The sequence below is a fragment of the Salmo salar genome, chromosome 24 (assembly GCF_965601325.2).
Source record: "Salmo salar chromosome 24, fSalSal1, whole genome shotgun sequence".
In the NCBI taxonomy this organism is placed as follows: Eukaryota; Metazoa; Chordata; class Actinopteri; order Salmoniformes; family Salmonidae; genus Salmo; species Salmo salar.
Window position 1 is genome coordinate 32,714,169 of NC_138314.1, and position 23,341 is coordinate 32,737,509.

Here is a 23,341-nt window from a genome sequence, read left to right on the forward strand (position 1 = left end):
GAAGTAAAACGAAAGCTAGAGGAGAAAGAGTATAGTGAAAAGAAGCGGAATCTCTGTGAGTGAACAAAGATGAGAAGGTTGGCGCGGCCAAATGGACTGTATGCAACTCGCTATTCAGGTTTGATGCAATTTTCTAACTTTGATTTATTTATTATAATTTGGTTTCTTATCATCATCATTATTATTATTATTATTATTATTATTATTATTATTATTGGCCTATTTAAGAATCTAAGCCAGTTCTTTAAATATGCTCAAAGGGTTTTTGTTTTTGCTGCGACATTTTTGTTGGCTAAATTAAGTTCGAACTGTCTTTTTAATTTAATTTACGATTAAAAGTAAGCCTGTTGTAAAAATAAAAAACTTTAGCCTATTGCAGTCATTTGTTGGGTAGGCCATCACACAGTTGTCGAAACATTGGTAAATACCCAATAAATTACTGGGAGTTTATATATGGAGAGTGCGACTCTATTTTGATAGTTTATAGTATATTTTTCGTTAGTCAGCACCTTGGTAATTGCTGCAATATAGGCCTAAGCCTGTTAACTTTTGTGAAGGTTTAAATCAGTTCTTTAAATATGCAACAAGTGTTTTGTTTCATCCTGTTGAGACATTTTCTTCGGCCAAATTGAGTTCCAACTCTAATGTTGTGTTGCCGGAAGGCTACTCGCACTCAAGCCATGAAAAGGAGAGGCGAGATGCAAAACTTTATTTAATGACGCAATAACCTGTTTGTATTTTCCGTATAAACAACGATGCCTTACTTTTGATATTAACCTAATAAAGTTAAGAATCCTTCGTCAAGGTCTGGTATGGCTATATACTTTTTATTTATTTAACTAGGCAAGTCAGTTAAGAACAAATTCTTATTTACAATGATGGCTTCCGGGTTGGATGTGCATTGTGTCAAGAAGCAGTACGGCTTGGTTGGGTTGTGTTTCGGAGGACGCATGGCTGTCGACCTTCGCCTCTCCCGAGTCCTTTCGGGAGTTGCAGCGATGAGACAAGACTGTAACTACTACCAATTGGATACCACAAAATTGGGGAGAAAAATAAAAAAAGCCAGACTACGGTTTGCAACTGCACATGGGGACAAAGATCGTACTTTTTGGAGAAATGTCCTCTGGTCTGATGAAACAAAAATAGAACTGTTTGGCCATTATGACCATCGTTATGTTTGGAGGAAAAAAGGGGGAGGCTTGCAAGCAGCATCATGTTGTGGGGGCGCTTTGCTGCAGGAGGGACTGGTGCACTTCACAAAATAGATGGCATCATGAGGGAGGAAAATTATGTGGATATATTGAAGAAAAATCTCAAGACATCAGTCAGGAAGTTAAAGCTTGGTCGCAAATGGGTCTTCCAAATGGACAATGACCCCAAGCATACTTCCAAAGTTGTGGCAAAATGGCTTAAGGATAACAAAGTCAAGGTATTGGAGTGGCCATCACAAAGCCCTGACCTCAATCCTATAGAAAATGTGTGGGTAGAACTGAAAAAGCGTGCGAGCAAGGAGGCCCACAAACCTGCCTCAGTTACACCAGCTCTGTCAGGAGGAATGGGCCAAAATTCACCCAACTTATTGTGGGAAGCTTGTGGAAGGCTACCCGAAACATTTGACCCAATGCTACCAAATATTAATTGACTGTATTTAACTTCTGACCCACTGGGAATGTAATGAAAGAAATAAAAGCGGAATTAAATAATTCTCTCTACCATTATTCTGACATTTCACATTCTTAAAATAAAGTGGTGATCCTAACTGACCAAAGACAGGGAATTTTTACTAGGATTAAATGTCAGGAATTGTGAAAAACTGAGTTTAAATGTATTTGGCTAAGGTGTATGTAAACTTCCGACTTCAACTGTAAATCATTTGGCCAATATCGCTTGTTTATTGATGGCGCTAGCAGGTTTCTCTCTCTCTCTCTTTTTCTACTATCGGAGGTGAATGGGTCTCTCTGATCCGAACCGGCACAGGTCTGTTGGGGTCTGTTTTTCCACAGGCCTTTTTGGAACGGGTCTCTCAACAAAAAAAAAATGAATTTATGCATTTTCATATATATATATTTTTTTAATTTGAGTGATTTAGCAGACACTCTTATTCAGAGTGACTTAAAGGAGCAATTAGGGTTACGTGGCCTTGCTCAAGGGCACATCAACATGTTTTTTTTACCTAGTTGGCTCCGGGATGCATATTGGGTCATGTGGGAAAGCCACGGATCCATTTCGGAATGGATCAACATTTTTGGGACCCGTGAAGACCTCTAGACTGAAGTCTCCTGGGATGTGTACAGATAATATGCCTAGTATGACATCTCTTGACCCGAGTGTAAAAGTAATACCTTATGTAAAGTAATACCTTATGTAAAGTAATACCGTATGCATATTTTTTTCAATGGAGAGAGGGTCGCACCTCACCATCTCATGCAGTACTACCCAAACCAGCTGTTTGGGCACTAACCTCCCTTTTAACCCTGAACACAATACCTTGCCATCCTCGGAATACACATTCTCACTGAATCCTCTCACGATGGTCCGGTCTATGAACAGGCTTCTCATCACCACAATGGCTTTCAGCACCTTCCCCAATGTCACCTAAAGGAAGAGACAGCAGAGACGAAAAGACAACAACAAATGAAGACCTGTTCAATCCTCTCCTAACCAACCGCCATGTCAAAGAAATGTGCTTAGACTTCTCTCCCCTTGAGGCGAAGGTTAACCTACAGTGCTCTCCACTGGATGGCCCAATAGGCTTATTGTACTTTCCAGTGAATTAACCTTGGAAAGGAGCAGACACCTCTTTTCATCTGACACACGCTTGACATACATAATTACTGAGTTGCAAAGTGTGCCCTGTTAGATATTGACCTTGATCTTTCAAGGCTGAGTAAAGCTTACAAAGGGCTTTGACTATCTCTGTGTAAGAGCAGGGGATAAGAAAGAAACAGCAGAAATTGACCTCTTTAGGTACCAGAGAGAGAGGGAGGGAGAGAGGGAAAGATGGAGAAAAAGGGAGAGAGAGAAAGAGAGAGGAGGGAGAGAGATATAGGGGGAGAGAAGGGGTTACAGGGGGAGCATGATAAGAGAAAAAAAACCTGCTTTATTTGTGAAAGCTGTTCCAACAGCAGCAGCGTCCCTAGAACAAAACAGCGGTGATTATCGCCTGCTCTACCCAGTCGGAATTATTCATCCAAGTCAGCGCTCCGGCTCAGTTGGCGAATGGGAGGGAAGACGGTCCCAGACTGACAGGGAGAGCACAGTATTTGGGAGGGCTTTCATGGCTCCACTCAAACATGAGAAAGAGGGGGGTGACTGAGAAAACCTTTTGTTTAAACAAGCCAGTTGGATTCAATGGCAGACTTTGCAGAACAACTTTGCATGAACTGAGCAACAACACCTTAGAGAGAAAAGAAAGATGTTTCAAAAGAGGTTGCATGGTACAAAATAAACTAAGTAGGACTACACATTTTGAAATACATTTTTCAATAAATTAAAGACCTAAATAATCAGAGGCAGTCTTTTTTACGAATGTTAACAGCTATTTACCTCGACATTAGGCCATATCTACAAAAAAACTATTTTCAGGAATATAGTATAGCGTTCACAACTAAATTGTCTTCATCAGGCTTCCCCAAGCTGAGAACATTGTGTGGACATTGTTTTGGAGTCTGAAAGCCTTATGGTAGGCTTACATGGTAACATGTTAATTACACAGTAATAAGCTAACCAATTAAATAATTAAACCATTTCATGGGTACAATTTAGTACCAGTTACAGTAGTTACCAATTGTGTTGAATTCTATCCATTTGTTGCCACAATTTCCTGTTAATATCATACGGTACTGTTTCCACAATGTTTGTAAAATGAAGTGCCCCCAAGACTTCTGCAATGGTCATTTCAGATGGCTCATTAAATCGTTTCTTATTAAATAGTTGACCAGTTGGAGGTTTTTCTAGCTCTAAATACAATGGAAACTGATCAGTTTCAGTTCATAATGGATTAGTAAGCTCTAAGCTATGAGAGAAAATGGTCATCTTACTGTGGTCTGTATTTGAATTTGTGCAGTGAGGAAAACCCCCCAGCATTGTCGAACACTTCAAAAGCATTTGACTTGATGGATTGTTCTGCACACCAAAACAAAAAACAAAAGGACACTTTTTAAGTCCGGTGACAGAGAATCTAACAACCTTCCATGCATAAATGAATAAATCCATTAATGGAGAAAATATCACCATTGAAAATAATTTGTTTCTCCACAGAAGACGTCCTGTTAGATGGCCTAAGAGGCTTCTGTAAAAGGCTTGTCACTTCCACAGCTCTTGTAAGCCAGCTAATTGGAGAGGTGATCAGCAAACAAATTTCAAGGAGCGCCTGAACCCATCGAATGCACTTACAGTGTAGAAAGGAGAGAAACGTACTCCTGTTAAGTGTTAGCACAGACTAGTAAAAGACAGTGATGGTTCCAAAACAGTTCAAGGCTAACTAGGTAAATGCAGTATTTATGCAGTATGATGAGAGGAGGAAAGTCTTGCTGCATGGCCAGTCAAAGTAGGATAAACTGTGGATCAACCCAGAACCACTACTGAGAGAAGTACACACACGTCTCTCAAAAAGTCCTTCAGAGAGATGACATACCAAAATACATTTTGAAACAATTGAATACTGCAGACCTGGAAGGCCCCTTTATGTTCAACGTAGGAGTGTGGACTAGAAAATTCTCTGACGTGATTAAACGTGCCTAGAAAACGCAGGAGCATCCATTCATATTTCATGAGGGTTCTTCAGCAACACATTTTCCAGTCTTTAGCGGTTGGGCTGTGTCAAGGCGGCTCTAAGGCTGTCATACCTCTCCGGCGGCCTGCTCGCTCCTTGCCAAGACAGGTGCTCAAAGGGAGAATACATTACTGACGACAGGCCTTTTATAAAGGCAGGGCCCAGGCTCTCTGCTCTGCTTTACCCTGGCCAGGCCCAGGACATGAGGCTCGAGTACACATTGACCGAATGACTGAGTACTGACTTCTCCCATGTCTGACAAACAGTCACCAACCTCACTTCAGCTACAGCAAATCCAAATCAATCCTCCATTTTAAGAGCCTTTTCTGTAGTTTTAGTAGCCTTTTCAGTATTTATAAATTATTCTGCAGGAAAATTTGTTATTGACAACAAATCAATCATCATCATTACATGGACGGTTCACACCGAATCAAAGTTGTCAGAAATGTATGTACCTCACAAGTCAATATGGAGTCTAGAAAAACATTTATTTGTAAACAGCTAAAATTACAGTTGACTAGAGGATGAAGAACCTGGCATGCTTCTACACCTGCATTGCTTGCTGTTTGGGTTTAAGGCTGGGTTTCTGTACAGCACTTTGAGATATCAGCTGATGTAAGAAGGGCTATATAAATACATTTGATTTGATATACAGTGCATTCAAAAAGTATTCAGCCTCCTTCCCCTTTTCCACATTTTGTTATGTTACAGCCTTATTCTAAAATGGATTCAAATTACTTTTTTCCCCCTCATCTTACTACACACAATAACCCATAATGACAAAGCAAAAACAGGTTTTTAGACATTTTTGCAAATGTATTTAAAATAAATAACAGAAATACCTTATTTACATACAGTACCAGTCAAAAGTTTGGACACCTACTCATTCCAGGTTTTTTCTTAATTTTTTTCTACAATAGTGAAGACATCAAAACTATGAAATAACACATACGGAATCATGTAGTAAACAGAAAATGGTGTTAATTTCAAGAACTATAAAACTTTCTTCAAGTGCAGTCGCAAAAACCATCAAGCGCTATGGTGAAACTGGCTCTCATGAGGACCGCCACAGGAAAGGAAGACAGAGTTACCTCTGCTGCAGACGATAATGTTATTAGAGTTAACTGCACTTCAGATAGCAGCCCAAATAAAATGTTTCAGAGTTCAAGTAACAGACACATCAACAGAACAGAGGAGACCTTCATGGTCTATTAGCTGAAAAGAAACCACTACTAAAGGACACCAATAAGAAGAAGAGACTTGCTTGTGCCAAGAAACACAAGCAATGGATATTAGAACAGTGGAAATCTGTCCTTTGGTCTGATGAGTCCAAATTCGAGATTTTTGGTTCCAACAGCCATGTCTTTGTGAGACGCAGAGTAGGTAAACGGTGCTTCCCACCGTGAAGCATGGAGGTGGTGGTGTGGGGGTGCATTGCTGGTGACACTGTCAGTGATTTATTTAGAATTTAAGGCACACTTAACCAACATTGCTACCACAGTATTCTTCAGGGATACGCCATCCCGTCTAGTTTGCACTTAGTGGGACTATCATTTGTTTTTCAATAGGACAATGACCCAACACACCTCCAGGCTGTGTAAGGGCTATATTACCAAGAAGGAGAGTGATGGAGTGCTGCATCAGATGACCTGGGCTCCACAATCACCCGACCTCAACCCAATTGAGATGGTTTGGGATGAGTTGGACCGCAGAGTGAAGGAAAAGCAGCCAACAGGTGCCCAGCATATGTGGGAAATCCTTCAAGACTGTTGGAAAAGCATTCTAGGTGAAGCTGGTTGAGAGAATGAGTGTGCAAAGAATGCATGTGCAAAGCAAGAGTGTGCAAAACTGTAATCAAGGCAGAGTGACTACTTTGAAGAATCTCAAATATAAAATATATTTTGATTTGTTTAACACTTTTGGTTACTACATGATTCCATATGTTATTTCATAGTTTTGATGTCTTCAAGGTAGAAAATAGTAAAAATAAAGAAACAACTCTTGAATGAGTAGGTGTGTCCAAACTATTGACTGGTACTGTACATAAGGTCCCACAGTTGATGCATGTCAGAGCAAAATCCAAGCCATGAGGTCGAAGGAATTGTCCGTAGAGCTCAGAGACAGGATTGTGTCGAGGCACAGATCTGGGGATGGGTACCTAAAACTTTCTGCAGTATTGAATGTCCCCAACAACACAGTGGCGTCCATCATTCTTAAATGGAAGAAGTTTGGAACCACCAAGACTCTTCCTAGAGCTGGCCACCCGGCCAAACTAAGGAATCAAGGGAGAAGGGACTTGGTCAGGGAGATGACCAAGAACCTGATGGTCACTCCGACAGAGCTCCAGAGTTCGTCTGTGGAGATGGGAGAACCTTCCAGAAGGACAAACATCTCTGCAGCACTCCACCAATCAGTCCTTCATGGTAGAGTTGCCAGCCGAAGCCACTCCTCAATAAAAGGCACATGACAGCCCACTTGGAGTTTGCCAAAAGGCACCTCAAGGACTATCAGACCATGAGAAACAAGATTCTCTGGTCTGATGAAACCAAGATTGAACTCTTTGGCCTGAATGTCAAGCGTCACGTCTGGAGGAAACCTGGCACCATCACCATGGTTAAGCAATCCAAAATCAAATCTAGAAGCTGGAGACTTACATTTCCCTCACTAACTTTAAACATCAGCTATCTGAGCAGCTACCCGATTGCTGCAGCTGTACATAGTCCATCTGTAAATAGCCCACCCAATCTACCTACCTCATCCCCATATTGTTTTTATTTACTTTGCTGCTCTTTTGCACACCAGTATCACTACTTACACACCATCATCTGCTCATCTACCCCTCCAGTGTTAATCTGCTAAATTGTAATTACTTTGCTACTATGGCCTATTTATTGCCTTACCTCCTCATGCCATTTGCACACACTGTATGTAGATTTTTTCTTCTTCTATTGTGTTATTGACTGTACGCTTGTTTATTCCATGTGTAACTCTGTGTTGTTGTTTGTGTCGCACTGCTTTGCTTTATCTTGGCCAGGTCGCAGTTGTAAATGATAACTTGTTCTCAACTAACTTACCTGGTTAAATAAAGGTGAAAAAATAATAATGATTAATAATAATGGCGGCAGCATCATGCTGTGGGAATGTTTTTCAGAGGCAGGGACTGGGAGACTAGTCAGGATCGCGGGAAAGCTGAACGGAGCAGAGTACAGTGAGATTCTTGATGAAAACCTGCTCCAGAGCACTCAGGACCTCGGACTGGGGCAAAGGTTCACCTTCCAACAGGAAAACGACCCTAAGCACACAGCCAAGACAACGCAGGAGTGGCTTCGGGACAAGTCTCTGAATGTCCTTGAGTGGCCCAGCCAGAGCCCGGACTTTAACCTGTTCAGAATTTGAAAGATTGAGAGGATCTTCAGAGAAGAATGGGAGATACTCCCCAAATACAGGTGTGCCAAGCTTGTACCCAAGAAAGGGGGATACCTAGTCAGTTGTACAACTGAATGCCTTCTTACGCAAATTTATTTTTTTTACCTTTAACTACGCAAGTCAGTTAATAAGAACAAATTCTTCTTTTCAACGATGGGGTTAACTGCCTTGTTCAGGGGCAGAACGACAGATTTTTACCTTGTCAGCTCGGGGATTCGACCTGGAAACCTTTCGGTTACTAGTCCAACACTCTAACCACTAGGCTACCTGCCTCCCCATTTAACCCAACCCCAAGACTCGAGGTTGTAATCACTGCCAAACGTGCTTCAACAAAGTACTGAGTAAAGGGTCTGAATACTTATGTAAAATTGATATTTTCGGTTAAATTTGCAAAATTTAAAAAAACAGGTTTTGCTTTGTCATTATGGTGTATTGTGTGTAGATTGGTGAGGGTAAAAAATATTAAATCAATTTTAGAATAAGGCTGTAACATAACAAAATATGGAAAAAGTCAAGGGATCTGAATACTTTCCGAATGCACTGTAGATTGTAACGGTACTGTAAACAATTGGATTCCTCTCGGTTTTCTTTTCCAAGGTGAATTGACATCAACTAAGTACTAGTAAGTACTAGGCTACTTACGTACTTATTACATTAAAGTAATAAAGTAATCTTTCATTTGAGACCTACAGATTTCTCCAGTCCCAAAGGAATATAACGGTATCAATGGAACATGTGGCATGGAATGTAGACCCGGGCTCTACTTTAGACAATTTGTCATTCCTAAAAGCCTCAGTTGATACATTTGTGGGAGCAGATTGTGAATCACCTTTCACATAGTGCCTTGTTCTAGTCCTTGATGCCTTCTCTCTGTGGAGGTCCAAACAGAAAGTGTGTGTGGAGCTCCAAAGTACTACATAACCTACACGAACGAGTCGCTAAAATACAGACCCATCAGCTAATGGCTCTGTCTATCCAATGAAAATGGGACAGACGAAAGCCTAGCAGTGCGCTCATACATAGACGCACAGGTGCATGTACGCTTACATGAGGAATTGATCTGGGTCTCCTTCCTGAACAAATCTTGACAGATTATGTTGGACATATTCCCAACCACAATAAGCAAAAGCATTGAGTCTTAAGACTTCTCTCTACACACAGGTACTCTCTACTTAATATTTTCTGAAGGTTTCAAACGTGTTTGAAATGACTGACACACTACTATTACATATTTTACAAATGAGACTAGCAGACTCCCTACCTAGGCAGCTATACTTCATACGTTTACAAAGTGCTCTCCTGATGCCCAGACTAAAAGTATGACTCAGTGGGCAGAACAGAGCTCCACTTTGGACCCCGATGAGCTGGCCTAGTGTGGTTAATTAGGAAAAGGAAAAGTGCATTTCTGTCCGTGGCTGCAGCATAGGCTCACAGATGGTGGGCCGTTTTATTTAGAGAGAGAGAGAGTGGGCAGCAGATCACATACTGTAGAGAGCAGAGCACACAACAAATTGGAGACAATTAAAAAAAGGAACAGTTTCCAAGCAACAAGTGGGTCTGGATGTGACTGACGTCCTCTATGGTACTGAGAGGAAAAAAAGAAAGCTGACAAGTTGAGATTGAGAACAGAAAAAGACAGTGAGAGAAAGAGAGAAGTCAGCCTTGCAATAAAATGCTCTGCCATTTTCACATCCTATAGCCTATTCACAGCAAACATGTCAAAGACACGTAGAGGCTCATAATTTAACATCCCAAACTATTAGCCCACTGACATGTCACCATAAGGAATGATGTCAAGTTTTTTGAATTTGTGTGGCTCTGGGCAACAAATGGTAGAAAAAACAACAATAACCTTTCCTCTTGACAGTTAATCATTTGGTCTGAAGAAAAAGTCAATTAAATCCAACAATGCTGCTGTGTGACACAAGGGGGAGTGAATTGTTGACAGTAAATCTGTTTCTTCTTTGAGCTGGTTAAAAAAAAACAGCGTGAGAGGGATCACTGATTTATTTCATCACCAAAACAGGCCTTATTTGCCCACCTGGCTGCCAGTCAGTCTGCTACCTGATCCTGCTTGTTGAGGATTTGCTGAGGCTGGCTATATCTTTTGATGACGGCCATGTTTGTTGGTCTCCCTTTCCTGACCTCAGCGCCTGGAGGTTCTCTCCTCCTCAGAATTAAGCCAGTCAGAGGATATCAGGTCAATATTCCACACATGGAGCGCTGCCTGCCCGCCCCGCTCCCCTTGGCCCAGGTGTTCAGTTCCGCTCCTGGTGTAGCGACCTTGATGTGGGATTAAAACATTTTTTAAATTTAGATCGGTACCCCAACAAGGTCACTTTAAAATTAAATGAATGAGCCCCATGTACAGCACGCCCCTGCTCCTCTCAAATGTTTCAAAAGAAGCAACCACAAACAACTAGGATCATCAAACATAACTATCAAGATGCAGTATTCACACCCCTGAGTCAATACAGGTTAGAATCACCTTTGGTAGCGATTACAGCTGTGAGTCTTTCTGGGTAAGTCTAAAGAGATTTGCACCTCGATTGTTGGTCATTACTAGACTTTTTCAAATCTTGCCAAAGATTTTCAAGCAGATTTAAGTCAAAACTTTAACTAGGCCACTCAAGACCATTCAATGGCATCTTGGTAAGCAGCTCCAGCATATATTTGGCCTTGTGTTTTACATTATTGTCCTGCTGAAAGGCGAATTTGTCTCCCAGTGTCTGTTGGAAAGAAGACTGAATCAGGTTTCCCTTTAAGATTGTGCATGTGCTTAGCTCTATTCTGTTTATTTTTATGCTAAAAAAAACTCCCTCGTCCTTGCCGATGACAAGCTTACCCATAACATGATGCAGCCACCACCATGCTTGAAAATATGAAGTGGTACTCAGTGATGTGTTGTGTTGGTTTTACCCAAATCATAATGCTTTGTATTCAAAGTAGCCACATGTTTTGCAGTTTTACTTTAGTGTCTTATTTCAAACAATATGCATGTTTTGGAACATCATTCAAAGAGTACTCGCACCCAAAAGCATGAAAAGGGATAACCCAAGGAGGTCGCAATGGAAAAAAATAATATAATTAATTGAATCCATGCTCGAAATATTAAAAAAGGTGTAAGTGCAAGGTGCTAAACAAAATGACAAAGGAACGGAGCATACGTTTTGGCCTTATGCCTACGACAGTGCTGTACAAAGAAATGTTTCGCCTACTTGAGTATTTCATATCTATTGCTTCTGATATTATATAGCCCAGACTGTTGTCTCTTTCCAATTATATGTGACATTTGAATTGCCAATTTTTGATACTCTTCTATATATTCCTTGTTAATATGCATTGACTTCCGATTCCCCAGTCTCTAATCAACTATCGGCCTGCGCCTGTTACGCACAGCAGGTGTGTCTTCTTAAGTACTTGTCTTCTTAATTTGTTTCTACAGCTCTGATGAAGGCATAAGGCCGAAGCGTATGCTCTGTTCCCTTTTCATTCTATTTAGCACCTTGCACTTTCTGTATTATTTCGAGCATGGATTCAATTAATTACATTATTTTTTACATCATCTCGGACTCCTTGGGTTATTCCTTGTCATGGTTTTGAGTGCGAGTACTTTTTGAACTCCTCCACGCACCGGCCGCCTTTCATTCTAACCTAAGTGCCAACCCTCATACTGGATATCTAAACACTATTATTGCACACAGTGTGAGTCCATGTAACTTATGGGATTTGTTAAGCACATTTTTACTCCTGAAGTTATTTAGGCTGGTCATAACAAAGGGGTTGAATACTTGACTCAAGACATTTCAGCTTTTAATTGTTTATTAATTTGTATTGGTCATGTAGTGTATTTTTTTCTTTTTGAGGTTCTTCGGACCCGTTTTAAACTAGATAAATAACTATGAGGTTCAGAGTTACTCCAGAATCAGTTCATAAAACACAGGCTTGATTTAGAAATGCATGAAAAAGACACTCCAGAATCAGTTCATAAAACACAGGCTTGATTTAGAAATGCATGAAAAAGACACTTGAAATATCTCAATAAAATAGAAGCTTTGCTTAACCTAGCCATAGCTCAAAATGACAGTAACAGGGTAGAACTCCAACTGTTACTCTGTGCCAAGTCTGCCATTTTGACCCACTAGAGAGGAGGTAAGAGTGGAGTCTTCTGTTGGGTGTAAGCATGCTTGAATAAAACAACAAAAAAATAACGCCACTATCGGTAATAGAAATATGTACAAATGGAACATGTGGACAGGCCTTGTCTAGCTTATAGTTATACAATTAAACAAGTTAGTATGAGCAAAGTTACAACGTCACACAATTACTGTATCTTATACCAATATTTGATACATTATGAATATGGTATTCAGGTGAGGTTATCTATGAGATTATCTGTTTACTGTTGTGCGCAATCGACCAGTCCACTTTGACACTATGGGGTGTGTTAGGGCTGACCACATTTAGTGAACTGGTCGATTGTTTTGTTGATGGTTGACCAACAGCCTAAGGTTTTTTTAGTCGAGAAGTGGCAAATTTATTTAAAGGCATTATGGCACTTGAGACACCTGTCTGATTCACGCCTGTCAGTGGACTAATCCATTGGGAGGGCACACCAGTATCACCAGTAGTACATTTACCATTAATTCCCATCATTTATCATCTACAATGTTTGTTTGGTTAAGGTAATTATGTTAATGCATTCAATATATTAATGTATCAGTTTTAAAGTTGTCATTGTAGGAGTGGACACGTTTGCAGAGCGCACAACCTAGACTACACTTGTCAGAAAAAAAGTGTACTTTTGCATATAGAAGTAGTACTAGTCTACCTGGCCTGCGCGCAAATGTAGCCCTATAAATGTGCCCATTTGGGTATCTGATACTATTTCTGATTGTCTTAACTCACCATCATTGTGGAGGTTCTCAAAGTAATGTTTTCTTTACCTCAAACAGCAAGTAAACAGCATGAATAGGGGAAAAACTGGTGGAAACTTCATAAAATAGGCCTACCTGATTACTTCTTATCCCTTGCGTAAACAGCCTACAGCAGTGTCTGTCTGGAGCTCACTGGCACAGGAAACTCTGAGGGCCCAGAATATTTTATACAAAGTTGCAAGTTTGCTAGCACAAGCTTCATGCCAGACCAAGTTAATACAATGTTTCGAGTTCCTGGCAGATTGGCCACGCGTAGCCAATGTGATGATTAGGATATTTTAAAATCAGGATATTTTATACTTGCGGGCTGTAATGTTTTTATTTGTTGGCTTTATGTAGGCTATTGTTAAATATTGGCAATGGCAACAGAAGTTACATTTAGATTTGTATAATTTCCCTCACGAAAAAAGACTGCAGTCAGAGTGCAGTATAATTGCAATATAACTACAGTTAGAGTGCAGTATAACTGCAGGAAGCTGCGTCTAAAATAACTGGCACGCAGGTCAGTAGAAATGGTACGATAACTTGGCACACCAAATGGAAAACGTTGCCAACTGATGGTGTAGTCCATTACCCGCACCTTCTGGAGTTTAACGGCAGAATCTGTGAAGGCCAGCAGCAGCGGGCAAGGGGAAGAGGAGGGTAGGGAACAGGTTTTTTTCCTTCTGGTTAGGCTATATTGATCTCTGGCTCCCCCTCTTTAGAAATTTGTATCTTCATTTTTCATCGCAGTGCTTAAAGCATCAAACAAGCTCAGTAGCCTACATGTAGTTGACTGTATTGTAAAATGTCGACCAATCGATTGGGCGAAGGAACAGATGACTCTCTGTCGACTAATATTTGTTGCTGTTGTCGGGGACAGCCCGATTGTGTGTAGGCTAGTGTCAGAAAATCTACATTAAATAAATTTCTAATTCAGGCTGTAACACAACAAAATGTGGAAAAGGTACTTTCTGAAGATACTGTAACTAAGATGTTCGGTGTAATATTTCTCAAGTGAAAAAATGTCCATGAAAACTATCGTTGAATGACAACACTTTATTGTAGAATCCCTGCTGTTGACCAATTACTGACGAAGGGGCGTAGTCTTGCCTCGAGAAAATATGTAATGTACACGAACAGCCCAAAAATCCCTTGCCCAAGACCAAACCGAGCAAAAATGTCACAAAATGTCATCATAATATATGCATGAACTGTTCCGAACAGTTTCGGATGGGAAGCCTGTGGACGCCTTTAGCCTTCGCCTGCCACTGAAGGGGATTACATGCGCTGAGCCTTTCCTCTGACCTCAATCAACCGCCCCAATTAACGCTGCATTCCCTCTTGCTGCTGACGCCGTTTACAAACACAGAATGTGAGAGTGAGAAAGAGAGAGCGAGAGACAGGGAGAGAGAGAGGGTGGATGAATGAGCGAGAGAGAAAGAGAGAAAAGGGGGTGAGAGAGAAAGAGAAAATGGGGCGAGAGAGAAAGAAAATGGGGGTGAGAGAGAAGGGGAAAACGAGAGAAAGGGAGGATGGGGAGAGAAGAGAGAGAGAAAGGGGGAGAGCGAGTAACACAGCACAAACAGGGCCTTTCATTTTCTATTACAGGTTACCAGATGAGACCCATGGTGACCTGGTAGACTTTGTTCCTATATGCTATTGATATCCCTTAGCAGAACACACGCTTGTCAGTTGTCAGTCATGTTCTACAATAGTGCACCCCTCTTCACTAAATTCCTTCAAGGACACGCCACCGCAAAAGGCAAGACCTTCAGTTTTGTAAATCGTTAATTCGTACATTCTGGGCTTTTCGAAAGCTAACCTCTCTTTAAAAATCGGCTGACAATGAAGTACATTGTACTTTGATGGGCGACGCAAAAATGATTGTCCATCCCTTACAACCCACTTTAAGGGATGGACAAATTATTAACTTTAACAGTGGCCAAACACACACACAATGATTGTTACAAAACTAACAGTCCATTAACAAATGCATCTGCAAGAAACTGGCATTTGGGTTGCTTGTATTAAAATGACTGTGTTCTTTTGAGCTCTGCTGTGCCAGTGACGGTGGTGGTGAGGTAATGAGGCCTGGGTATACTATGGAGGACAGGGCTGGGAGTAGAACTGGATCTGGCTGGGCTGCCAGCCTGCCAACTGGGCCATCTGTGAGCCAGTGAACCCCTGTTGGTGGGGATGGAGCACTGATTTATATATACATTAGATGACTGACAGGGGGCTCTGTTTTAAAGCAACCGCGACTCCATCTTGGCACTTCCACATTATTGTACAACAAATGATGGAAGCTATAGAAATGCATTTATGTCTAGAATTGTTTTTGCGATGTTTATTACATTACAGACAATGCATACTTTAAAATGATCTTGAGCTAAACATTAAAAAGAATACATACAAAAATGTTCCTTAAAGTATCATTTTTAGAATCTTCTAATGTTACTCTCCCCACCACAACAACAAATAATTTGATTGAATTCCATTCATTCCTATGGAGGACTGTTCCTACTGAGGAGTGCCAATATGGCTGACCGGTGGCTTCAAAGCCTCTCACTGGCCAATACATAGCAATCCGGGGTTTATATGCATTATTTGGATGGCGTATTTGTAATCTTCCTGTCGCTTTCTCTCCCCTGCCAGCCTCTCTCTTTCTGCCTCTCCTTGGACACAGTACTGGCGCATGAAGGGATCTTAGCATCATTGAGCAAAGACACAGACAAATGGTTGAAGCCACCGGTCAGCTAGATTCAATGCTACACTGAACAAAAATATAACCGCAACAACTTCAAAGATTTTACTGTTACGGTTCATATAAGGAAATCAGGCAATTTAAAGAAATAAATTAGGCCCTAATCTATGGATTTCACACGACTGAGAATACAGGTATGCATCTGTTGGCCACAAAAACTGTAAAAAAAAATGTAGGGGCCTGGATCAGAAAACCAGTCAGTATCTGGTGTGACCACCATTAGCCTCATGCAGTATGACATCTCCATTGCGTAGTTGACCAGGCTGTTGATTGTGGCCTGTGGAATGTTGTCCCATTGCTCTTCAATGGCTGTGAGTGGTTGCTGGACGTTGGTGGGAACTGGAACGCGCTGTCGTACACGTCAATCCAGAGCATCCCAAACATGCTCAACGGGTGACATGTCTGGTGAGTATGCAGGCCATGGAAGAACTGGGACAGTTTCAGATTACAGAAATTCTGTACAGATCCTGGAGACATTGGGCTGTGCATTATCATGCTGAAACATAAGGTGATGGCAGTGAATGTATGGCATGCCAATGGGCCTCAGGATCTCTGTGCATTCAAATTGCCATAGCTTATGCCTGCCCATACCATACCCCACCACACTGTTCTCAACATTGACTTCAGCAAACCGCTCGCCCAGACGACACCATGTCTGCCATCTGCCCGGTACAGCTGAAACCAGGATTCATCCATGAAGAGCACACTTCTCCAGCATGCCAGTGGCCAGTGAAGGTGAGCATTTGCCCACTGAAGTTGGTTACAACGCTGAACTGCAGTCAGGTCAAGACCCTGGTGAGGATGACGATCACACAGATGAGCTTCCCTGAGACGGTTTGACAGTTTGTGCAGAAATGATTTGGTTGGGAAAACCCACAGTTGCATCAACTGTCCGGGTGGCTGGTCTCAGACGATCCCGCAGGTGAAGAAGCCGGATGTGGAGGCCCTGGGCTGGCGTGGTTACACTTGGTCTAAGATTGTGAGGCCGGTTGGATGTACTGCCAAATTCTATAAAACGACGTTGGAGGCGGCTTATAGTAGAAACATGAACATTCAATTATCTGGCAACAGCTCGTGGACATTCCTGCAGTCAGCATGCCAATTGCACACTCCTATAAAATGTGAGACATCTGTGGCATTGTGTTGTGTAACAAAACTGCACATTTTAGAGTGACCTTTTATTGTCCCCAGCACAAGGTGCACCTGTGTGCTGATCATGCTGTTTACTCAGCTTCATGATATGCCACACCTGTCAGGTGGATGGATTATCTTGGCAAAGGAGAAATGCTCACTAACATGGATGTAAACTAATTTGTGCACAACATTTGAGAGAAATAAGCTTTTGTGCATATGGGACATTTCTGGGATCTTTTATTTCAGCTCATGAAACATGGGACCAACACTTTAAATGTTCTGTCTATATTTTTGTTCAGTGTATTTCACGGTAAACAAATTAACAGACTTTCAGCATGCTTATAGGGAAGGGAACTCAACATGTACGGCACTTACACAAATGACTGATGATTCGCTGAAAGAAATTGATAATAAGATGATTGTGGGAGCTGTTATGTTAGACTTCAGTGCAGCTTTTGACATTATCGATCAAAATGTGCTGCTGGAAAAAAGTACTGTATGTGTTATGGTTTAACATTCCCTGCTATATCGTGGATGGAGAGTTACCTGTCCAACAGAACACAGAGGGTGTTCTTTAATGGAATCCTCTCCAACATAATCCAGGTAGAGTCAGGCATTACCCAGGCCAGCTGTCTAGGCCCCTTACTTTTTTAAATGTTTACTTATGACCTGCCACTGGCACTGAGTAAAGCCTGTGTGTCTATGTATGCTGATGACTCAACACTATACACATCAACCACAACAAGTAAAATCACTGCAACACTTAACAAATCAAATCAAATTGTATTGTTAGATGCACCGAAAACAACAGGTGTAGTCTTTCCAATGAAATGCTAAATAAAAAAAGGAAATAGTAACAATAAGAAAAATAACAAGGCTATAAACAAGGAGTACCAGTACCGAGTCAATGTGCAGTGGTACGAGGTAGTTGAGGTAACTGAAGTAACACAGTATGTACATGTTGGTAGGGGTAAACGTGACTAGGCAATCAGGATACATTATAAACAGAGTAGCAGCAGCATATGTAAAGTGTGTCTATGTGTGAGTATGTATGTGCATGGCGTCAATATGCATGTGCGTGTGTGTTGGAGTGTCAGTGTAGTATGTGTGAGTAGAGTCTAGTTCAGGGGTGACTAAAAAATAAATAAAAAATTAAATAAAAAAAATAAATAAATAAATAAATAAAATAAAAAAAAGGGGTGGGCAAACTTTTTTGCTCGAGGGCCACATTGGATTTTGAAATTCAACGGAGGGACGCATTTTTTGGGGGACTAATTATTTGTTAAAATCAATTTATGGGGGCCTTCCGAGTGGCGCAGAGGTCTAAGACACTGCATTGCAGTGCTTGATGCATCACTGCCTGGTACGGCAATTGCTCGGCCTCTGACCGCAAGGCACTTCAGAGGTTAGTGCGTACGGCCCAGTACATCACTGGGGCTAAGCTGCCTGTCATTCAGGACCTCTACACCAGGCGGTGTCAGAGGAAGGCCATAAAAACTGTCAAAGACCCCAGCCACCCCAGTCATAGACTGTTCTCTCTACTACCGCATGGCAAGCGGAACCGGAGTGCCAAGTCTAGGACAAAAAGGCTTCTCAACAGTTTCTACCCCCAAGCCATAAGACTCCTGAACAGATAATCAAATGGCTACCCGGACTATTTGCATTGTGTGCTCATATATGCATAGTCACTTTAACCATATGTACATACTACCTCAATCAGCCTGACTAACCGGTGTCTGTATGTAGCCTCGCTACTGTATATAGCCTGTCTTTTTACTGTTGTTTTATTTCTTTACTTACTTATTGTTCGTTCACCTAACACCTTTTTTGCACTATTGGTTAGAGGCTGTAAGTAAGCATTTCACTGTAAGGTCTACACCTGTTGTATTTGTCGCACGTGACAAATAAACTTTGATTTGATGCGTCGATGCTGTCTCACAGCTGGCCGTGGCTGGGAGACCCATGAGGCGACGCACAATTGGCATTGTCCGGGTTAGGAGAGGGTTTGGCAGGCCGAGATTTCCTTGTCCCATCGCGCTCTAGCGACTCCTGTGGCGGCCCGGGCGCATGCACGCTGACACTGTCGCCAGGTATACGGTGTTTCCTCCAACACATTGGTGCGGCTGGCTTCCGGGTTAAGCGTGCATTGTGTCAAGAAGCAGTGCATATGTAAAGTGTGTCTATGTGCGAGTATGCGGCTTGGCTGGGTCGTGTTTCAGAGGACGCACGGCTCTTGACCTTCCCCTCTCCCGAGTCCGTATGGGAGTTGCAGCGATGGGACAAGACTAACTACCAATTGGATACCCTGAAATTGGGGGGAAAAAAGTGGTAAAATGATATATATATTTTTTCATGTCTCGTGGGCCGTACTTTGCCCCCCCGATCTAGTGAGTGCATACAGCCAGTTCAAGGGAGTCAGTTGAAACCAATTAAGATAAATAAATAAATAATAAAGGGGGTCAATGTAAATTGTCCGGGTAGCCATTAGATTAACTGTTCAGAAGTCTTATGGGCTACAAAGAGCTGCAGTCAGTTTTAGTCCTAAATATAAAAACATTAATAGCATTGTATTTGTGACAAATCATTCACTAAATCCAAAACCTCAATTGAATCTTGTAATGAATAATGTGGAAATGGAGCAAGTTGAGGAGACTAAACTGCTTGGCTCAGCCCTGCATTGTAAACTGTCATGGTCAAAATGTATTGATGGGTAGCTAAGAGTGGGAGAGGTCTGTCCGTAATAAAATGCTGCTCTGCTTGCTTGACATCGCTATCAACAAAACAAGTCCAACAGGCCCTAGTTTTGTCGCACCTGGACTACTGCCCAGTCATATGGTCAAGTGCCACAAAGAAGGACATAGGCAAATTACAGTTGGCTCAGAGCAGCACGGTTGGCCCTTTAAATGCACACACAGAGCTAACATCAATAACATGCCTGTCAATCTCTCCTGGCTCAAAGTAGAGGAGAGTGACTGCATCACTACTTATCTTTGTTAGAGATATTGACATGTTGAAAGTACCAAGCTATCTGTTTAAATGACTAGCACACAGCTCAGACATGCATACCCCACAAGGCACACCCCACAAGACATGCCATGAGAGATCTCTTCACAGTCCCCAAATCCAGAACAGACAATGGGAAACGCACAGTACTACATAGAGCCATGACTACACGGAACTCTATTCCACATCAAGTACAGTGCCTTCAGAAAGTATTCATACCTCTTGAGTTATCCCACATTTTGTTGTGTTTTCTCCACCATCTACATACAATACCCCATAATGACAAAGTGAAAACATGTTTTTAGAAATGTTTGTGAATTTATTCAAAATGGAATATATAAGTATCTCATTACATAAGTATTCACACGCCTGAGTCAATACATGTTTGAATCACCTTTGGTAGTGATTACAGCTGTGAGTCTTTCTGGGTATGTCTCTAGGGGCTTTACAAACCTGGATTGTGCAACAATTGGCCATTATTGTTGTCTAAATTCTTCAAGCTCTGTCAAATGTTGATCATTGTTAAACACCCATTTTCAGGTCTTCCCATAGATTTTCAAGCTGATTTAAGTCAAACTGTAACTCAACCATTCAGGAACATTCACTGTCTTCTTGATGAGCAACTCCACCAGTGGAGGTTGCTGAGGGGAGGACGGCTCATAATAACGGCTGGAACGGAGCGAATGGAATGACAAACACATGGAAACTGTGTGTTTGATACCATTCCACTCCAGCCATTACCACGAGCCTGTCCTCCCCAATGAAGGTGCCACCAACCTCCTATAAACTCCAGTTAGATTTGGCCATGTGTTGGTCTTTGTGGTTGAATCTGTTCGAAATTCACTGCTCGACTGAGGGACCTTACAGATAATTGTATGTGTGGGGTACAGAGTTGAGGTAGTGATTCAAAAATTATGTTAAACACTATTATTGCACACAGAGTGAGTCCTTGCAACTTGTTAAGCACATTTTTACTCTTGAATTTATTTAGGCTTGCCATAAATGGGGTTGAATACTTATTGACATTTCGGCTTGTCATTTATTTTATTTTTTTCTGAAGGCACTGTAACTAATGCAAGACAAAAAAGAAAACTACACCTCATAAGGAGAACAGCGCGGACTGTGAAGACACGCTAACACACGCACTCTACACACACTTACATTGTAATATTGTTATATTACTGTATTATGGATTTTATGTTGTGGTAGAGTAGTGTGTAATAATGTGTTGTGTGATGTACTGTATTATTTTGTATGTAATTGCCTTAATCTTGTTTGGACCACAGGAAGAGTAGCCTTGGCAACAGCTAATGGGGATCTGTAATAAAATACAAAAATACTTAAAGGGAAGGCCAAAGTGCTGAGTGCTGACGACCTGGCGGTCATGATTAAAATAGCAAGACTGACCAGAGTGCTGTTCCTCACACATTGCCAGCAGCATACCACCCTGCATCCCACTACTGGCTTGCTTCTGAAGCTAAGCAGGGTTGGTCCTGGTCAGTCCCTGGATGGGAGACTAGATGCTGCTGGAAGTGGTGTTGGAGGGCCAGTAGGAGGCACTCTTTCCTCTGGTCTAAAAAATATCCTAATGCCCCAGACACTGCCCTGGTAGGGTGCTGTCTTTCGGATGGGACGTTATACGGGTGTCTTGACTCTCTGAGGTCATTAAAGATCCCATTGCACTTATTGTAGGGGTGTTAACCCCGGTGTCCTGGCTAAATTCCCAATCTGGCCCTCCTACCATCACGACCACCTAATCATCCCCAGCTAACAATTGGCTCATTCATCCCCCTCCTCTCCCCTGAAACTATTCCCCAGGTCGTTGCTGTAAATGAGAATGTGTTCTCAGTCAACTTACCTGGTAAAATAAAAAAAAGTCAGAAGCACTGACTTTGTAGGGTCCTTTTTGTGGTAAGAGACGGTAGCTGCTGTAGAGCAGAGCTCCACCACACATCCCAGGGAACCATGTTAAATATTAATACTACCTGTAATTATGAACAGTTCAAGTCTTCTTCGAATGCTTAAGCACTTCGTATAAATACAACTCAGAGCAAAAGCAGAGCTGGGGAGAACCTAGTGTTGGTAGGAGGACTGAAGATGTTTCTCTATAATCTACCTCTTGCATGAACAGTCAGATGTGCAGTACCCTTTCAACACATGACAATCATTAGTCAAGGAACTTAACCAGTGTTCCTCTATCATGGATTTCTTGTCACAGAATGCACACAGCATAATAGCTCCTTGGTTCTGTATTTTTGGACAGCAGTCATGGACAGGAAGCTGCACTCATCCTGGTATCCGATGAAGGAAAAAAACTGAGGACTAGGTGCATAGCTTGCATGTTCTTTTGTGGATATTGCTGACTCCATGCAAATATCATCTTGGTCAGCATTTTTATATATTTATATTGGGAGTGGCCTTCCAAACTTGAATAATTGGTCAGATGTTGAATGTGTGAGAAGCAGTTTTGGACCAGAGGAGTGTTGGATTCCCAGTGGTGATGAGGAATCTTACCAGAAGTACTGCTGACGTCCCGTTGGGTCGGAAGAGTTCAATCGACATGTCTGGAAACATCCTGCCGATCCTTGATATCACGTCGTCCACATACCTGGAGGATGACAGAGTACATTTTTACCCTTTGAAAAGAAATTGCAAATGTTTCAAACTACAATACAGTGCCTTTGGAAAGTATTCAGACCCCTTGACTTTTTCTACATTTTGTTAGGTTACAGCCTTATTCTAAAATTGATTAAATAAAACAATTTATTCAGCAATCTACACACAATACCCCCTAATGACAAAGTGAAAACAGGTTTAGACATTTTTGCACCTTATTTATATAAGTATTCAGACCCTTTGCTATGAGACTCGAAATTGAGCTCAGGTGCATCCTGTTTACATTGATCATCCTTGAGATGTTTCTATAACTTGGAGTCCCCCTTTGGTAAATTCAATTGATTGGACATAACTTGGAAAGGCACATACCTGTCTACATAAGGTCCCACAGTTGACAGTGCATGCCAATGCAAACACCAAGCCATGAGGTCGAAGGAATTGTCCGTAGAGCTCTGAGACAAGATTCTGTTACAGTGGCCTCTATCATTCTTAAATGGAAGAAGTTTGGAACCACCAAGACTCTTCCTAGAGCTGGCCGCCCGGCCAAACTGAGCAATCCGAGGAGAAGGGCCTCGGTCAGGGAGATGACCAAGAACCCGATGGTCACTGATAGAGCTCAAGAGTTCCTCTGTGGAGATGGGAGAACCTTCCAGATGGACAACCATCTCTGCAATCCTCCACCAATTAGGCCTTTATGGTAGAGTG

At 41.7% G+C, this 23,341-nt stretch overlaps 1 protein-coding gene across 1 annotated transcript in view; it reads right to left on the bottom strand.

Annotated features, from left to right (window-relative positions):
• Nucleotides 1-23,341, bottom strand: part of med27 (mediator complex subunit 27) — a 90,391-nt gene that overhangs the window by 9,508 nt on the left and 57,542 nt on the right. The window contains exons 4-5 of the mRNA XM_045706680.1: nucleotides 22,535-22,628; nucleotides 2,488-2,595 (exon numbers count right to left, since the gene is read on the bottom strand). Coding sequence (XP_045562636.1) covers nucleotides 2,488-2,595; nucleotides 22,535-22,628 — 202 coding nt within the window. The remainder of the gene's footprint in view (nucleotides 1-2,487; nucleotides 2,596-22,534; nucleotides 22,629-23,341) is intronic.